The sequence below is a fragment of the Erythranthe guttata genome, chromosome 11 (assembly GCF_056151865.1).
Source record: "Erythranthe guttata isolate IM_541 chromosome 11, IM_541, whole genome shotgun sequence".
Taxonomy (NCBI): Eukaryota; Viridiplantae; Streptophyta; class Magnoliopsida; order Lamiales; family Phrymaceae; genus Erythranthe; species Erythranthe guttata.
In genome coordinates this window covers 4,735,913-4,755,629 of record NC_142543.1, presented here as the reverse complement: position 1 = coordinate 4,755,629, position 19,717 = coordinate 4,735,913, and the positions used below count along the sequence as shown (strand labels likewise).

Here is a 19,717-nt window from a genome sequence, read left to right as displayed (position 1 = left end):
TAGGTAGATAATTTAATTTTATTCTGTTGGGATTTTTACGTAAAGAAAAGAAAACTCGATTTTGTTGATGGTTTTTTTTTTTTCACGTGCTCCTAATTTTTAGGAGAATATTTGATAATTATTAATTTGGGATGTATTTTTACTTCCGGATGGATGAGTTATCAAAATAGAACTCTACTAGTATTTCACCCGTGCGTTGCACGGAGGTCAGTTTCAAAATGAGAAAAATAAACTTACGTAAACGACTATCTCTTTATAACAATACCAATTTAAGTAAAACAAAATGGAAGAAAATAAAAAACATAAACTTTATCTCTTAATTTAGAGTTAACATATGAAATAAAGATAAATATTACAAATAAAAACACATGAAGCGTGCAAAACACGATATCAAGATAAAGTGAAATCATTTAAAACATATGGTATAACTCTATTTCTTGGATTGCAATCTACTACACCATGTGAATTTTCTGCAAGATTAAGTGAATCATTTAAAACATATGGTATAACTCTATTTCTTGGATTGAAATCTACTACACCATGTGAATCTTCTGCAAAATAACTAAGGTAACAACAAACACAGTAGCATAGAAGTAACACAATAAATATTCAAATAACCTGCAAGTTTATCACTAACGACAATCAATTAGTGATGCACATTACTCAAACAACAATAAAACTTATAAATATTGCAAAAGAGATATGATGTATACGCCACTACCAGTACTGATACCAATGTGGATACCAATACCGATACCAATACTGATACCAGTAATGTTACCAATAGTAATACTAATTCGATTAATACTTATACTAATACTAATACTAATACTAATACTAATATTTATACTAATACTAATACTAATACTAATATTAATACTAATACTAATACTAATACTTATACTAATAGTGATACTAATACTAATACTAATATTGGTAATAATACTGGTACTAATATTAATATTAATACAAATACTAATACTAATACTAATACTAATATTAATACCGATACTAATACTGATACTAATAATAATACTGATACTACTACTAATATTCATACTCGTACCAATACTAATACAAATACTAATAATAAAACTAATACTAATACTAATATTCATATTGATACTAATACTAATACTAAGAATAAGACTAATATTGATATTAATACTAATAATAATATCGATACTTACATTGATAATTATAGTGATATTGATATTAATACTAATACTAATACTAATATTGATATTAATACTAATATTGGTACTAATATTAATATTAATACTAATATTAATACTAATACTAATACTGATACTGATAGAAATATTAATAATAATTGATATTAATAATAATATTGATACTAATACTAATACTCATACTCATACTCGTACCAATACTAATACTAATTCTAATAATAAAACTAAAATTAATATTAATATTCATATTGAGACTAATACTAATACTAAGAATAAGACTAATACTGATACTAATACTAATAATAATATTGATACTTACATTGATAATTACAGTGACATTGATACTAATATTAATACTAATATTAATACTAATACTAATACTAATACTAATACTAATACTAATACTAATATTGATATTGATATTGATACTAATATCGATACTCATATTGATATTCATAACAATACTAATACTAATATTCATACTCTGATACTTATACTAATACTGATACTCATACTAATATGATATTCATACTCATACTGATACTCACAATCATACTGATACTCGTACTAATACTGATACTAATATTGATATTGATACTGATACTAATACTGATACTGATAGTGATACTAATATCGATACTGATATTGATATTGATATTGGTACTGATACTGATATTGATATTGATACAAATGTTGATACTGATACTGATACTAATATTGATATGAATACGAATAATTAAATTGAAACTGATCTTGATATTGATATTGATACCGATACTGATAATGATAATGATACTGATATTGATACTGATACCGATACTGATAATGATAATGATACTGATATTGATACTAATATTGATACCGATACTGATATCGATACCGATACCGATGCCGATGCCGATGGTGATACCGATACTGATGCCGATACTAATGCCGATACCGATAATGATATCGATAATGATATTGATATTGATACTGATATTTAGACTAATATTAATATTAATATTAATATTAATACTAATATTAAAACTAATATGAACACTAATATTAATACTAATACTATTACTAATACTAATATTAATACTAATATTATTACTAATACTATTACTAATACTAATATTAATACTAATACTAATACTAATACTAATCTTAATATTCATATTAATTCTAATACTAATATGTTAATATAGTTAATGTTAATGCTAATGTACATATTCTAATGCTAATACTAATTTTAATGTTAATGTTAATCTGGATTTGCTTATGCTGGTTATAATTGTCATACTAATATTATCCAAATTTTATCCTATTCCTAATCCTATTCATAACACTAATCATGATTTTAATCCTAATCATAATTCTAATCCTAAACCTATTTCTAACATTAATTATAATCCTAATAATTTTATTACTAATAATACTAATGCTAATGCTAATGTTAATTCTAATTATAATTCTAATTTTAATTCTAACCATAATCCTAATCCTAATACTAATCATAATTATAATACGAATACATGTCACTAATTGTAGTACTAATCAATAATCATAATCTTAATTATAATTCAATTACTAATATTAATCATAATCATAATGATAATCATAACCCTAATATTAATTATAATACTATATTAATCCAAATCCTAACTATAGTATTAATACTAATACTAATTCAAAGAATAATAATTATAATCCTAATTCTAATGTTAATACTAATCACAATCCTAATTCTGATTTTGCATCAATGTGTTTGCAATTATCTATTATTTTGTATAAAAACAATTTTATTCAATCTCGCAACTTTTATATCACATTCCTTATGTGTGGTACCACAAACATCAAAAACACATATTAAATATATTAGAAATTAATATTTAATTATATTATCAAGCTGACATTAAAATTATTTAAAATTGTATAAGGGTATAAGCAAACGTTGAGACGTGAAAAGAACGATAATCGTTGTTAATAGGATAAATTGCGAAACTCCTCATGAACTTAGGCTAAATTACGGAAAGTACCCCCAGTTTACGGAATCTTTTTTATTCCATGTAATATCCAAAAGACGTGACATTTCTGTTATCTTACTTTGTAAATACAAAATTAGCCTTAGGGGAGATAATAGTAATACTAAAAAGTTGTGAAGCGATGTTATTTAAGAAGAATAAATATTTCGTGTAAAGTCCCCCACATGGTAATTTTTGTCTTTAAAAGTACCATAAACAAATGTCTTGTGCAGGGTAGAATCTGCATTTTTCGGGGAATATTTCCGTAAGGGGATCGATGTAAGACGAAAACGAACATGAGGGAAATTTTGGTAATTACGAATATGATATTAAATTAGTAAAAAAGATAAACATTTTCTCTGGTCATGTTTATGTAAAATATATCATATCAAATAATTTATTCTGAAATATTTTTTTATATAAATCCAAGTTTATCAATTAAAATACAAAATTTGCGTAACACCATCAATCATACAATTATAATACGTGAAGATTTTAAATTTAATTTAAATAAATTTAAATTAAATTAATTACTATTAAAATTAAATTAAAAGAAAGTTGATATATTTAGAGCATTTTATAAATGGTATGATATAAATATATAATAAAATAATTTAATATCTTTTTAATTTTGGAAAATGGTGACATGTTTTTTGATGATTTATTTTCACCAATCAATTTGCCACATGGGATGAAATTGAACACATGTCACCAATTGAAATCGACAAATGTCAATCAATTAGGTGCGGGATTCAACTTTTATATATTATATAGATAATATTAATATATAATATTAAATTAGTAAAAAAATACATATTCTCTAGTCATGTTCATGTAAAATGTATAATATCAAATAACTTATTATGCAATTTTTTTTGTTAATAAATTCAAGTTTATGAATTAAAATTAAAGAAAAATCGTAACACCACCAATTATGCAATTATAATAGGGCAAATGGCAAAAAGGTCCATTACATGAGACTTAAATACATTTCGGTCCACAAAAAAAACAGTCTCTCAATTAAGCCCATCCCAGTATTTAGTCTAAAATACCCTCAATAATATAATTCTTATCAATTCCACCCATTATGATCTAACTTCCTTAATATTACACATTGACCCCGAATTTAAACAAATATATCACATTAACCCCCAAAACTTTTTTATTTTCAGAAAATAATTTTTTTTTCTGAAATGTCCAGATTCCGGCCAGATTCCGGCGTTGATCGCCGGAGACCGGCGGTCTCCGGCGTTGACTTTCTTTTTTTTTTTTTTCGAAAACTTTTTTTTTCCCGAAATTTTTTCCGGTCGATCAACCACCGTTGACCCCCGGTCTCCGGCGTTGATTTTTTTTTTTTCTTAGAAGAAAAAAATATTTTAATTAATATTATTGTTTTAGCTACTAAATTACTGTCTCACACAGTCATAATACTGTTTGGGACAGTAATATTATGAATATTATTTTTTCCGAACAGTAATATTATGAATATTATTTTTCCGAACAGTAATATTATTAATATTATTGTCTAAGACAGTTAAATTACTGTTGAAGACAGTAATTTAGCATCTAAGGCAGTACTATTAATTAATTCTTTTTTTAAGAAAAAAAATGAAAAAAAGCCAATTAACAGTTAAATTACTGTCTCCGACAGTTAAATAACTGCTGGAGACAGTAATTTAGCAAACGAATACAGTAATATTAATTAAATTTTTTTTTTTAAGAATAAAAAAGTCAATTAACAGTTAAATCACTGTCTCCAACAGTTAAATAACTGATGGAGACAGTAATTTAGCAACGAATACAGTAATATTAATTAAAATATTTTTGAAGAAAAATAAATCAATTAACAGCTAAATTACTGTCTCCGGCAGTTAAATAACTGCCGGAGACAGTAATTTAGCAGCCAAGACAGTAATATTAATTAAAAAAAATTAAGAAAAAACAAAATTATAAAAATAAAAAAAAAATAAAAAAAGTCAACTCCGGAATCTGGCCGGAAAAAAAAACATTTCAGAAAAAAAAAATTTCTGAAAAAAAAAAATTTGGGGGTTAATGTGATACATTTGTTTAAATTTGGGGTCAATGTGTAATATTAAGGAAGTTAGAGCATAATTGGTGGAATTGATAAGAATTAGGGTTAAAATAGGGGTCAAAATTGAAATTAGGGTTAAAATTGGTTAATTGATGAAATTGGGCTAAATTGGGGTGTAAATCATGAAATTGGAGTTGAATTGGGTCTCAATGAATTAGGGGTAATTTTGGTATATATAAAAGGATTTTCCTTATTTGCAAATAAGTTTGAATGGAGTGGATTTATTTGAAAGACAAAAAAGTTGGATGTCCCTCTTTTAATTAAGTGCCCTTGTCATGGGCCTATTCATGGTAGTTAATCTCGCGATATACCGCGATATATATCGCGATACGGTATGGTTCCAATCAAAACGATACAACTCGGGTTATGTATCGCCGATTGATAAATACCGTTAAATATCGCGAGATATCGTATCGTATCGTTGTATCACGATACGATACGATATTGACGATATTAGTCAACCTTTAAAAAAATGAAAAAAACGAAGAAAAAAAGATGAAATGCAGTCAACTACTCTGAAAAACGATTTAGAACAGATTTCTTCAATATTCCAACCCTAATTCACATTTTTCTCTTCAATTTCTTCACCAACCCTCACAATATTACAACCCTAATTCAATTTCTATAGATTCTTGCGATTCAAGACCAATTCGAGGCTTTTTTTTGTTGGATTTTGCGATTGATGATGATGAATGCAATCGTTTAAAATTGGTAGATGACGACGATTTAAGTAACATTGAGATATCGAATATTTTAGAAATTATGAGATATCGAATATTTTAGAAATTAGGTATTCGGTTTTGAACTTAGGGACCATTTGGCTAAGCTTATTTTACACAGTTCATAAACTCTTACATCTGATAAGTTGTTTTAAGAGTTGATAAGTTGTTACGTCTTACTTTTAAAATAATTTTTTTCAAGTGTTTGGATACTGATCTTACAAGCTATTTTACTCATTATATGATCTTAAATAAATAAGTGGAGTAAAGGTACTTTTAAAAAAAATCTTATTTGCTCTCCAGTAGCCTATAATATTTTGACTTTGTAAGATCTTTTAAAAAAATTACCTAGCACACTAGAATAGCTCTTAAACATCCTATAAGCCTAGCCAAACACCCTCTTAGATGATGTTATTTGATATTTTTGTCATATTTTATAATATGATGTTGAAACTTGAATTTATGCCTATTTTGAAATAAGTAGTTATATTAAATTTTACATATTTATAATATTTTATAATCTAGATATATATTTTTTACTATTTTAATAGTTGGTTAAATATCTTACGATACGGTACGATAACGATACGATACGAGACATGGAGAAAAACGATACGAGATATTTTTACGATTCGATAACCATGGGCCTATTTGCCATTACCCCATTATAATAAGGGAAGATTTTAAATCGAATTTAACTAAATTCAAATTAAATTAATTATAAAATAAATTAAAAAATAAATTTATTTAGGGTTTCCAAGAAAGTTGATATATTTAGAGCATTTTATAAATGGTAAGATATAAATATATTAATAATAATGAAATATATTTAATTACCTTTAATTTTGGAAAATGATGACATGTTTTTTGATGATTTATTTCCACCAATCAATTTGCCACTTGGGATAAAATTGATGACATGTCATCAATTGAAATTGTCAAATGTCAATCAATTTTTTGATGATTTATTTTCACCAATCAATTTGCCACATGGGATGAAATTGAATACATGTCACCAATTGAAATCAACAAATGTCAATCAATTAGGTGCGCGATTCAACTTTTATATATTATATAGATAATATTAATATATAATATTAAATTAGTAAAAAAATACATATTCTCTAGTCATGTTCATGTAAACTGTATAATATCAAATAACTTATTTTGCAATATTTTTTGTTAATAAATTCAAGTTTATGAATTAAAATTAAAGAAAAATCGTAACACCGCCAATTATGCAATTATAATAAGGGAAGATTTTAAATCGAATTCAACTAAATACAAATTAAATTAATTATAAAATTACATTAAAAAATAAATTTATTTAGGGTTTCCAAGAAAGTTGATATATTTAGAGCATTTTATAAATGGTAGGATATAAATATATTAATAAAATAATTAAATATATTTAATTACCTTTAATTTTAGAAAATGATGACATGTTTTTGATGATTTATTTCCACCAATCAATTCGTCACTTGGGATGAAATTGAAGACATGTCATCAATTGAAATTGTCAAATGTCAATCAATTAGTTATGGAATTCAACTTTTATATATTATATAGATTTTAACCCCATTGGAGGAGAGAGTTTTTAAATTTGGAGAGATTAATGGGTTATGGGTTTGATAACCCATTTAATAACCCCGTTGGAGATGCTCTTATTAAAATAGAATTCTATTTTGATAACTCATCATTCGGGAAGTAAAAATACATCCAATAATAAATAGTTATCAAATATTCTCCTAAAAAATAGGAGCACGTGAAAAAAGAAAAACCTCAACATAATTGAGTTTTCTTTTCATTTTGCGTAAAAATCTCAACAAAATAAAATCAAATTCTCAACATAATTGAATTTTTTTTTTCTTTACGTAAAAATCTCAACAGAATAAAATTAAATTATCTACGGCTTCAACAACTTTCCACTGGAAAAAAAATCTCAACATAATAAAATTAAATTTTCTACGTATTCAACAGATTTTTTTTTTCTTTCTCTAGAGCTTCAACAAAGTTCAACGAAAAAAAATAATCTCTATTTATATATATTTTTTTTTCTATTGAAAAGGTTAAAACTTGATTAATATTAATCTTGAAGATAGTTTACCAGAAAAATCGGTTTGTATGGTTATTTAAAGTGACTTAAAAAATAAATAATGTATAAATAATCATAAATTTGTTTGATAATTATTTTTTGATACTTGTAGTTGAAGTTCACTAGTTGTATAGAGATATCAAAGTATAACCCTGGTTATCAATGAGTATTTGATAACCCCATTTGATAACAATGGGTTGGAGTTGCTCTTATGTATTCTGTCAAAACTAACAGAACTTGTAATTCAAGCGCTTAAAAAACGAGTGGTGATCTACTTTCAACATGTAATTTATATAAATGGCAAAAGTACCCCTTGTTTTTAATTTATTAACGGTACAAACTACAAACCATTCACGCCCACTTTTATGGCTCCTTCGACCCTATACCCGGTGATAAACATCGGGTGGGTCTTCTGCTGCCTCGTTTCCCTTCTTTTATTTTTCTAAAACCCCTATAGATAAACCCTAGCGAAAAATATATTATAAAATACAAAAAAGAGACACGCGGCAGCAAAAGATCCACCCGGTGTTTATCACCGGGTGTAGGGTCGAACAAATCCACTTTTATTAATCAATAGTCAACATGTCTATTCCAATTTGTTATTCAATGTTCCTCAGCCATTCACGAAACCACCAATAATAATAATAATAATAATAATAATAATAATAATAATAATAATAATAATAATAATAATAATAATAATAATAATAATAATAATAATAATAATAATAATAATAATAATAATAATAATAATAATAATAATAATAATAATAATAATAATAATAATAATAATAATAATAATAATAATAATAATAATAATAATAATAATAATAATAATAATAATAATAATAATAATAATAATAATAATAATAATAATAATAATAATAATAATAATAATAATAATAATAATAATAATAATAATAATAATAATAATAATAATAATAATAATAATAATAATAATAATAATAATAATAATAATAATAATAATAATAATAATAATAATAATAATAATAATAATAATAATAATAATAATAATAATAATAATAATAATAATAATAATAATAATAATAATAATAATAATAATAATAATAATAATAATAATAATAATAATAATAATAATAATAATAATAATAATAATAATAATAATAATAATAATAATAATAATAATAATAATAATAATAATAATAATAATAATAATAATAATAATAATAATAATAATAATAATAATAATAATAATAATAATAATAATAATAATAATAATAATAATAATAATAATAATAATAATAATAATAATAATAATAATAATAATAATAATAATAATAATAATAATAATAATAATAATAATAATAATAATAATAATAATAATAATAATAATAATAATAATAATAATAATAATAATAATAATAATAATAATAATAATAATAATAATAATAATAATAATAATAATAATAATAATGTCACATTATTTTCACTAATATTTGAAAGTTTTATAATCACTTTCTAGATTCACATTTGGAAAGAAAAAAAGATTTTCAGAATTTTATAAATTTCTCTTTTGAGGATTTTTAAAAGCTCAAAATTAAAATTTAAAGAATAGAAATTAAAAAAAAAATTAGTGTAGAAACATTTTTAAAATAAAATTAGTGCAATTCAGAGTTTTCATATTTTTTTAATGATTGACATTGATTTGAAGTATATTATTTTTCAGTATTATTTTCAATCGTAAGATAATAGATACAATAATATATTTTCAATTTTAATTCAATTTAAATTAGGTTTTAATTTCATAGAAAAAAATTAGGACCGGCAATTGAGCTGGGCCTAACCGAAGCCCGATGGCTCGGCCCGATTATATTTGAGTCGAGCCTACTTTTTAGTGAGGCGGGCCGAGTTTGAGCCATTTTACTAAACCCAATTTAATAATAATAATAATAATAATAATAATAATAATAATAATAATAATAATAATAATAATAATAATAATAATAATAATAATAATAATAATAATAATAATTATTATTATTATTATTATTATTATTATTATTATTATTATTATTATAATAATAATAATAATAATAATAATAATAATAATAATAATAATAATAATAATAATAATAATAATAATAATAATAATAATAATAATAATAATAATAATAATAATAATAATAATAATAATAATAATAATAATAATAATAATAATAATAATAATAATAATAATAATAATAATAATAATAATAATAATAATAATAATAATGTCAGTTTATTTTCACTAATATTTGAAATTTTTATAATCACTTTCTAGATTCACATTGGGAAAGAAAAAAAGATTTTCAGAATTTTATAAAGTTCTCTTTTGAGGATTTTTAAAAGCTCAAAATTATAATTTAAAGAATAGAAATTAAAAAAAAAAAAAAAATTAGTGTAGAAACATTTTTAAAATAAAATTAGTGCAATTCAGAGTTTTTATATTTTTTTAATGATTGACATTGATTTGAAGTATATTATTTTTCAGTATTATTTTCTATCGTAAGATAATAGATACAATAATATATTTTCACTTTTAATTCAAATTAAATTAGGTTTTTAATTTCATAGAAAAAAATTTAGGACCGATAATTGAGTTGGGCCTAACCGAAGCCCGATGGCTCGGTCCGATTACATTTGAGCCGAGCCTATTTTTTAGTGAGCCGGGCCGAGTTTGAGCCATTTTACTAAACCCGATTTATTTATGAGCCGAGTTTGAGCCTACTATGGCTCAACCCGAATAAGGTCTGACCGATTAGGATAATAATAAAATATATAATATATTCATTATTTTAATACTATGACTCAACATACAAGTTATGACTGTATAAGATTATTTGATTTTGCGAAGAAAAAAATCAAAATAAAAGCAATTAAGTAGTGAGGATGGCAATAAGTTAAAACTTAAATATGTATCAAATGCAACATATCACCGAGATTTGAGAATATAAAATGTTTCCAATAATAAGAGTTATCTTTTTTTACTTCTTTCGGTTTTATTTTCAAGTTTTTCCAATAACTTTCAATGATCATTTAGCTTTTTTTTTTTTATTAGCTTCAATGGAGGTAAATTTTGTTTATCACTTATTTTTATAAAAAACAATGTACTCATTACAATTATATAGTAATGGGGCCCGATATAAACCCGAAACCCGAAAAAATACATGAGCCGAGCTTGAATCTATTCTAATGAGGCCCGATGGTATGTGAGCTTGAGCCGACCCAAGCTCGGCTCACATGGCCCGATTGCCAGCCCTATAAAACATATGTTTTAACTAAAATAAATAAGGGGCTCTTTGATATAACCCCTCAATACTTCGTTTAATAGAGAAAGACCCAAACTATTTTGCACTATTTGAGAAAAACCTACTCCAAATCATTTTTCCATTTATGTCCCTCCACCTTACACTCCCCATGACTCATCAGCCCATTATCTCCATGACCCATCAGCCCATTATCCCTATGACCGTGTCTTTTTCTCTTTTTTATTCTTAATTTTATTATTATTTTATTATTATTATTATTATTATTTTAATTTTTTTTTTATTTTTTTTTTTAAATTAAATTTTTTTTTTCGTTTTTTAACTTTTTTTCTCTATCAGGTATGTTAATCGACTAAAAACATATTAAATCGACCTTTCTGGTTAATTTTTCGTTAGTACTAACGAAATCAAGCGTACTAACAGATTAATTATAAATTGACCAAAATGACAACAAATGTAGACTTATTAAAATATGAAGGATCAAATATGTTTTTTTAAACATGAAGAACCAAACACAAGCAACAAATTGTGTACATTCATGAATAAAAATGATAATGGGGGAGGGGAGTGTGACAGAAAATTATGTAATAGAAGTTCTATAAAACGACTTTGATTATTATGAGCTTGAAATCATTTGATTTTTTTCGGCTCAAACTCTCATAATCATACCAAGACTCGGTTTCGAGTTTAAGCTCATTTTTTTGTATTAATATTGTTAGTTTTGTTATTATGCATATTAAAATTATAACGACTTAAAAATTATGCATACATTTATTTGCTACTATATGTTACTTATATTTCTAATACATAAATTAGAGAAAAAATAGAAAAGCCCACAAACTTGAACATTTGGGCTAGTGAGTCTATGAACAACTTGAAAAATGATTGACTTTGTCAAAATGTTCAACTTTTGTCGAGTCAGCTCATCAGACTCATAAATATGTATACTCGATACCTTACCCTTGTAGCCTCAGCATACTAAAATGCCTTGAGATTCCCAATAGATGTGTAAAATAAAGTAACATGAACATATCTCATTGCACTTTGTTGGATATTAAATGATTCGATCACAAACTTAGTGGGTAAATCATTCTTTTTTTCCAGAAGAAGTGAGGTAAATCATTTAATATTAAGGGGGGTTTTATGCATAAGTCTCCAATCTTTATTGTTTTAGGTTTAGGGGTTATATCTATTTCGCCAACAAGCATACCCCTTAAATATGTATTATAAATAAAAGCAAACTTAATGTTTATAACAAAATTAGCCCCAAGCTTTTAAACTCAATTCCTAACTGTTACCCCGATTGAACTTTAATTTAATCAATTTTGACCACATAAGTTTAGTTTTGACTTTTTCTTCTTTTAAACTTTTTTTTTCGTCAGTTTCCGGCGTTGGTTTTTTTAAAAAAATATTTATTTATTATTTATTTTTATGTCTGCTTTTTCCGCCGCCGATTTCTGGCATTAACCATTGGTCTCCGGCGTTGACTTTTTTTTTTTAATTCCCAAAAAATTATCCCTTTTTTTACACCCGCCGATGAACATTGACTGTAATTGTACTGTCATTAACAATAATTATACCGTCGCTAACAGTAATCTGTACTGTCAACTACAACAATATTATTATTTTTATTTATTTATTAATTTTTTTTTTTTGATTTGTTGACAAGTCAACATAATTATATTACTGCTGTTGACGGTAAAATTACTTTAAACACAACAATATTACTGTCAACCACATCAATATTAATTTTTTTTGGCGTTTTTGTTTTGTTTGATTTGTTGACCGATTAACGTAATAATATTATTGTCTACTATCGTAATATTGCAATAAGCACAATAATATTACTGTAGTTGGCGATAATATTAGAACCACAGTAATATTAGGTCGTTACAGTAATATTAATGTGGATGACAGTAATATTAGTGTCAACCACATCAATATTAATTATTTTGACTTTTTATTATGTTTGCCTTTGTTGAACGGTCAACATATTAATATTACTCTATTACACAATAATAGTGATTTTTTTTGTGTTAATATTATTGTCCTAGAGAGTAATATAACAATATTACTGTATTAAACTGTACTATAGTTAATATTACTGTGTTAAATAGTAATATAATTAATATGACTGTCAACCACATCAGTATTACGGTTTAAACGGGCCAAAAAAGTTGAAGAAAAAAACAGTTTCCAAAAAAAAAAGTCAACGCCGGAAACCGGCGGAAAAGCATGAGGAAAAAAAAAATCAACGGCAGTGGCGGACGAAATTGTACTCAAAATTATGTTTTGGGTGAAATTGGATTAAATTGAATTAAATGATGAAATTAGAACATATTAAAATGTAAGGGGGTATTTTAGTCTTTTACACACTTACGGACTGTTGGGATGTGAAGCCCAGGAGTCAATGAAAATTCGCAAGATGTTCTAGATTAGCCGGTTTTAAATTTTATTAACATGCTTGGATAAGATTCGTTTAAAGCGGAATAAATCTAATCTAGCAACTTACAATTTTCGCGAGCATGTTCGTTTACTATCTTCGGCGCACGAACGAGGATCCACAACAAGCCTTCAATCCTCGAAAAATTGTTGTCCAAAAACTTTACAGCCTTCTTCCTTCACCAATATCTCCAAGATGGTTGATCTAATGGAGAAACCCTTTGGACAGATTATAGTACCATGAGTTAGAGAGCTACTGTATAAATTTCAAACCTATCCGATGAACGGTTGATTTATGGTAAATTTCTTCGCAGGACTGCTCAGAAAACCGGGAACAAATGTTTGCTCTAAAAACTTATAATCTTCTGTTGTATATCCCGATTAATAATTCTTCTACAAGGGTGGACTTGTACTTGAAGAAATCTAACTCTATAATCGAGAAACTTAGAGAGAAAAGAAGAAGAGAAAAATATTTTCTTCTCCGAAACGTGAATAGCAGATTCCTGGGACTGTGCAAAATATTTGGCTTTTAAGCCTATTGGAGCTGGTATTGTTTTTATAAAAGTAGCCCACGAAGGATAAATGCCATCAGCTAGATAATAGCCCATCGAATAACTATTCCCATTTATTGTAAAATTAACAGGAGGACTATGGCCATTGGCTAATGCTGAAAAGACGGGAGATATTTTTAGAACATTAATATCATTGAGTGATCCCGGCATTCCAAAAAAAACATGTCATATCCAAAGATCATGCGAAGCAACGGCCTCTAATATAATAGTTGGTGTGCGACAATGACCCGTATACATACATTGTCATGCAGTTGGACAATTTTTCCATTTCCAGTGCATGCAATCAATGCTCTCAAGCATCCCTGGAAATCCACGTTGCTCATTGACTTGCAATAATCGAGATAAATCGTCCTAATTTGGTGCTCTTAAGTATTTTTTTTTTTTTTCTGAAAATGGCAACAATCGCTTTCACAAAATGTCGTAAACTTTCAATAGAAGTACTCTGACCTATGCGTATGTGGTCATCCAAAAGATCGGCAGGAACTCCATATGCGAGTATTCTATATGCAACAATTACTTTCTAAAGAGATGATAAACCAGGAACGCCTAGAGCATCATTACTTTGAACAAAATAGGGATCGTAGGCCTCAACGCTAGAAATAATCCGAGAGAATAGGGGTCGGCACATACGAAATGGTCTCCTAAATTAACCTGCATGATACGCAGGATTATCAGAAAAATAATCACAATAGAGTCTTTTGTGACCTTCGGCTCTGTCACGAATGACTACGCTTCGACCCGGAATTGACCCGCGGTAATGCCTATGTTGTCTTTCTCTCTCCAATTCCTCCTCTTCGGCACCTGTTAACAACATTTCAAGATCATCGGAATCCGAGTCGGATAAGAAATCCATTAAATTAATGTGACCATGCATGATGAAATGAAGAAATACAAGATAATGGAGTTTTAAAACAAGTGATGTAGTCGAGGATCTACATCACAAACATTTTATTATATATCATGTAGAGGCAAAAAAAATAGAATCAATGTAACCAAAAATTATGAAAATATGGCTTGAAGAAATCAAACTAAGACTTTGTCATAAATTATTTAATTTATACGTAATAATATTTTTGGTACAATTCAGTCAAAGTATTGCAAATTTGTGGAGATTTGGATTGTTCAATTTTAAATCTCAGTTGTGGTATAATACACACATGCACATGATAAAACCGTTTTTTTTTTTTTTTTTTTTTGTTTGAAAAGGTAAAATCTTGATTAATATTGATAATGATGAAATTTTACCAAAAAAAACGGTTTGTATAGTTATTTAAAATAGATTACAAAATAAATAATATATAAATAATCATAAATTTGTTTGATACTTGTGGTTGAAGTTTACTAGTTGTATAGAGATATCAAAATATAATCCTGGTTATCAAATGAGTATTTTGATGTCAAATGAGTATTTGATAACCCCATTTGATAACAATGGGTTGGAGTTGCTCTAAAGCTGGTGGAGAGTTCGATTCTTATATATAATTAATATATCTTATACATAAAAGAAAGAAACGCTAGGGTAACCTAAGAAACCCTAATGGCATTGTAGACGCATAAAATTAATTAATTGGTTAATTAAATTAGCCAATTAAATTGTGTCTAAATTAAATTATAATTTATCTTACAAAATAAATTATGGAGATAATTATCAATTAATTATTGGCCAATAGGATTATTTCTTCTCTTCCAAGTTATAAGAGATAAATATCAATTTAAAGAGAGCCAATCAAATCGCGCCACGTCATCAAGTAGACTTTAAGTAGGACTCTTATTCTACCACTATAAATAGGGACCCTCTCTACACAATTCAAAACACAACTCAAGAAGAAGAAAAACCGTAGGAGAAAATTCTCTCTACAATATTCAAGTCGTTCTTCATCAAATTCAAGGCGTTCTTCATCAAATCGAGGGCGTTCTTCAACAAATCAAGATCGAAGGAAGATTGAAGGGCCAAATCCATCAAGAACTCCAAGATCTTCAAGTCAAAACCCGTCAAAGTTCAGCGTTCGATCCGAGATTCAAGTCGCAAGACCCTCGGAAGACGTTATTCAAATCCAAATCAAATCCGGAGAAGATCAAGTCAACGACCCGTCTTCGAAATTCAAAGTCAATCATATATTTTTCTTGAGAGAAGAATCAGAGGATTAAATTAGAGTTTGTAACCCGCAATATTTTATTTTAATTCAATAAATTTATATTTGTGCAAGTTTTTCTTGTTTGTCTAAATCGCAGATAAGAATTTGTTGTTACAAATTTTGGCACGCCCGGTGGGACATCTCTACCTCTCATCTCTTCTCTCTCTCGAAGATCCTCGAAGTGTTGCAGTGACTGCTCTACGTTCACAATGAAGATTGCTTATTCGGATTCATCAAGTGTGGGCTTAGGTACAAGGAGTATGGCTAAGAAGCTGCAAGCATCCTCCGAGACTAACTCGACGCCTCAAACCATTGAGAAAGGCTTACCACCTCTTGTCAACACAAGCGCAGACGTGGAAGGTTCAAAACGAGAGATTTCACAGCCCACGCCTTGTTCAACATCAAGCTACTCAGAGGTGGCATCCGTCATGACAACAAACGCTACAACCATGGAGGAGCAAATTGCAAGTTTGACAAAGGCCATTGAGGGACTCGCAAAGCATGTTCAACAACGAGATTCTCAAATTGCCGAGTTGATCAACAAGATGGACAAAGCCGATGCTAGTCAAGCTGTGGAGAATCAGATAGAGGTTCAAGACGAAGTCGAGACATCCACAAAGCAACAACCAGTTGAAAACGAGAAGGCTCCAGCTCAAGAACTTCAAGTTTCTCCACAAGGGATGATTCATGTAGATCAAGTGATGACGCTGATCAGTGGAACCATCAAAGACAAGTTGAAAGGAAGCTCGAAGTCTCCATCAACCTATGTCAAGCCATACACACAAAGGATTGATGATCTAAGGATGCCAATGGGCTATATACCTCCAAAGTTTCAACAATTTGACGGCAAAGGCAACCCCAAGCAACATGTGGCACACTTCGTCGAGACTTGCAATGATGCCGGGACGTACGGAGATCACCTCGTCAAGCAATTCGTCCGATCGCTCAAAGACAACGCGTTTGATTGGTACATTGATTTGGGGGCAAACTCCATCGATAGTTGGAAGCACTTAGAGGAAGAATTTCTCAACCGCTTTTACAGCACTCGAAGAACAGTCAGCATGATTGAGCTCACCAATTCCCGCCAATGGAAGAATGAACCTGTCATCGACTACATCAAACGTTGGAGAAATTTGAGTCTCAATTGCAAGGATCGACTGTCTGAGACATCAGCTATTGAACTGTGCATCCAAGGAATGCAATGGGGACTCCGATATATCCTTCAAGTAATTCAACCAAAAAGTTTTGAAGAGTTGGCCACTCGAGCACATGATATGGAGTTGAGCATACTTGCAAATCAAATTGAAGAATCACCATTCCAAAAGCCGTACCAGCTCAATGAAGAACATGTTGAAGAAGAACAAGAAGATCATGAGGATGGGGGCAAGTCTTTTGAAGAAACAACATCCTATGCAATGTGACAAGTCAAATCAAATCAAGCACTCCTTGACACGAGTTTAAAAGGTCTACATGTCCAAATCAAACGAAGCACTCCTTGACACGAGTTTAAAAGGTCTACATGTCCAAATCAAACGAAGCACTCCTTGACATCAGTTTAAAAGGTCTACATGTCCAAATTAAATGAAACACTCCTTGACACGAGTTTAAAAGGTCTACATGTCCCAAATCAAACGAAATACTCCTTGACACGAGTTTAAAAGGTCTACAAGTCCAAATCAAGTGAAACACTCATTGACACGAGTTTAAAAGGTCTACATGTCCAAATCAAATCAAGTACTCCTTGACACGAGTTTAAAAGGTCTACATGTCCAAATCAAACACTCCTTGACACGAGTTTAAAAGGTCTACAAGTCCAAATCAAGTGAAATACTCCTTGACACGAGTTTAAAAGGTCTACAAGTCCAAATCAAGTGAAACACTCCTTGACACGAGTTTAAAAGGTCTACATGTCCAAATCAAATCAAACACTCGTCGACACGAGTTTAAAAGGTCTGCATGTCCGAATCAAATGAAATACTCCTTGACACGAGTTTAAAAGGTCTACATGTCCAAATCAAATCAAGTACTCCTTGACACGAGTTTAAAAGGTCTACATGTCCAAATCAAACACTCCTTGACACGAGTTTAAAAGGTCTACAAGTCCAAATCAAGTGAAATACTCCTTGACACGAGTTTAAAAGGTCTACAATTCCAAATCAAGTGAAATACTCATTGACACGAGTTTAAAAGGTCTACAAGTCCAAATCAAGTGAAACCCTCCTTGACACGATTTTAAAAGGTCTACATGTCCAAATCAAATCAAGTACTCCTTGACACGAGTTTAAAAGGTCTACATGTCCAAATCAAACACTCCTTGACACGAGTTTAAAAGGTCTACAAGTCCAAATCAAGTGAAATACTCCTTGACACGAGTTTAAAAGGTCTACAAGTCCAAATCAAGTGAAACACTCCTTGATACGAGCATAAACTATCTATATATCCAAGTCAAAATCAAGGCTCATTGATATGAGCATAAACTATCTATATATCCAAATCAAGTCAAGGCTCATTGATACGAGCATAAACTATCTATATATCCAAATCAAGTCAAGGCTCCTTGATACGAGTATAAACTATCTACATATCCAAATCAAGTCAAGGCTCCTCGATACGAGCATAAACTATCTATATATTCAAATCAAGTCAAGGCTCTTTGATACGAGCATAAACTATCTATATATCCAAATCAAGTCAAGGCTCCTTGATACGAGTATAAACTATCTACATATCCAAATCAAATCAAGGCTCCTCGATACGAGCATAAACTATCTATATATTCAAATCAAGTCAAGGCACTTTGATACGAGCATAAACTATCTACAAATCCAAGACAAATACTCTTTAAAAACGAGTTTAAACTGCAAGTGTTTCTCCTTGTCCACATGAGTATAAATTGTGCACGACATCCCTCAAAAGGATATATTTTGAACTACGTTATGACTTGATCCCTTTATAGGGTACGTAGGCAACTTAGAATCTCTCTAAGTTCAGTCATGATTTCAAAATGATTTCAAAAGATATATGTGCTTTGCTAGATCAAGCTGCAATTGAAGTTGAGTAATTATCGAGACTCATCCACTCCAAGATGCATTGTCCGTGAACAAGTCTCGAGGGGGCATTTGTAGACGCATAAAATTAATTAATTGGTTAATTAAATTAGCCAATTAAATTGTGTC

The 19,717-nt window shown here is 28.1% G+C and overlaps 1 protein-coding gene and 1 long non-coding RNA gene across 3 annotated transcripts in view; both read left to right on the top strand.

Moving 5' to 3' along the window:
* LOC148766835 (uncharacterized) overlaps positions 1-19,717 on the top strand; it is a 46,037-nt gene that overhangs the window by 13,301 nt on the left and 13,019 nt on the right. The gene's annotated exons all lie outside the window — the stretch shown is intronic.
* Positions 16,580-17,970, top strand: LOC105967833 (uncharacterized). The gene has a single exon (XM_088825740.1). It carries the CDS (start codon positions 16,751-16,753, stop codon positions 17,960-17,962), a length of 1,212 nt encoding a protein of 403 aa, XP_088681866.1. The 5' UTR covers positions 16,580-16,750; the 3' UTR covers positions 17,963-17,970.

Excerpts from the sequence above, each read along its gene's own strand:
- LOC105967833 (XM_088825740.1), top strand. The coding sequence starts at position 16,751 with ATGAAGATTGCTTATTCGGATTCATCAAGTGTGGGCTTAGGTACAAGG.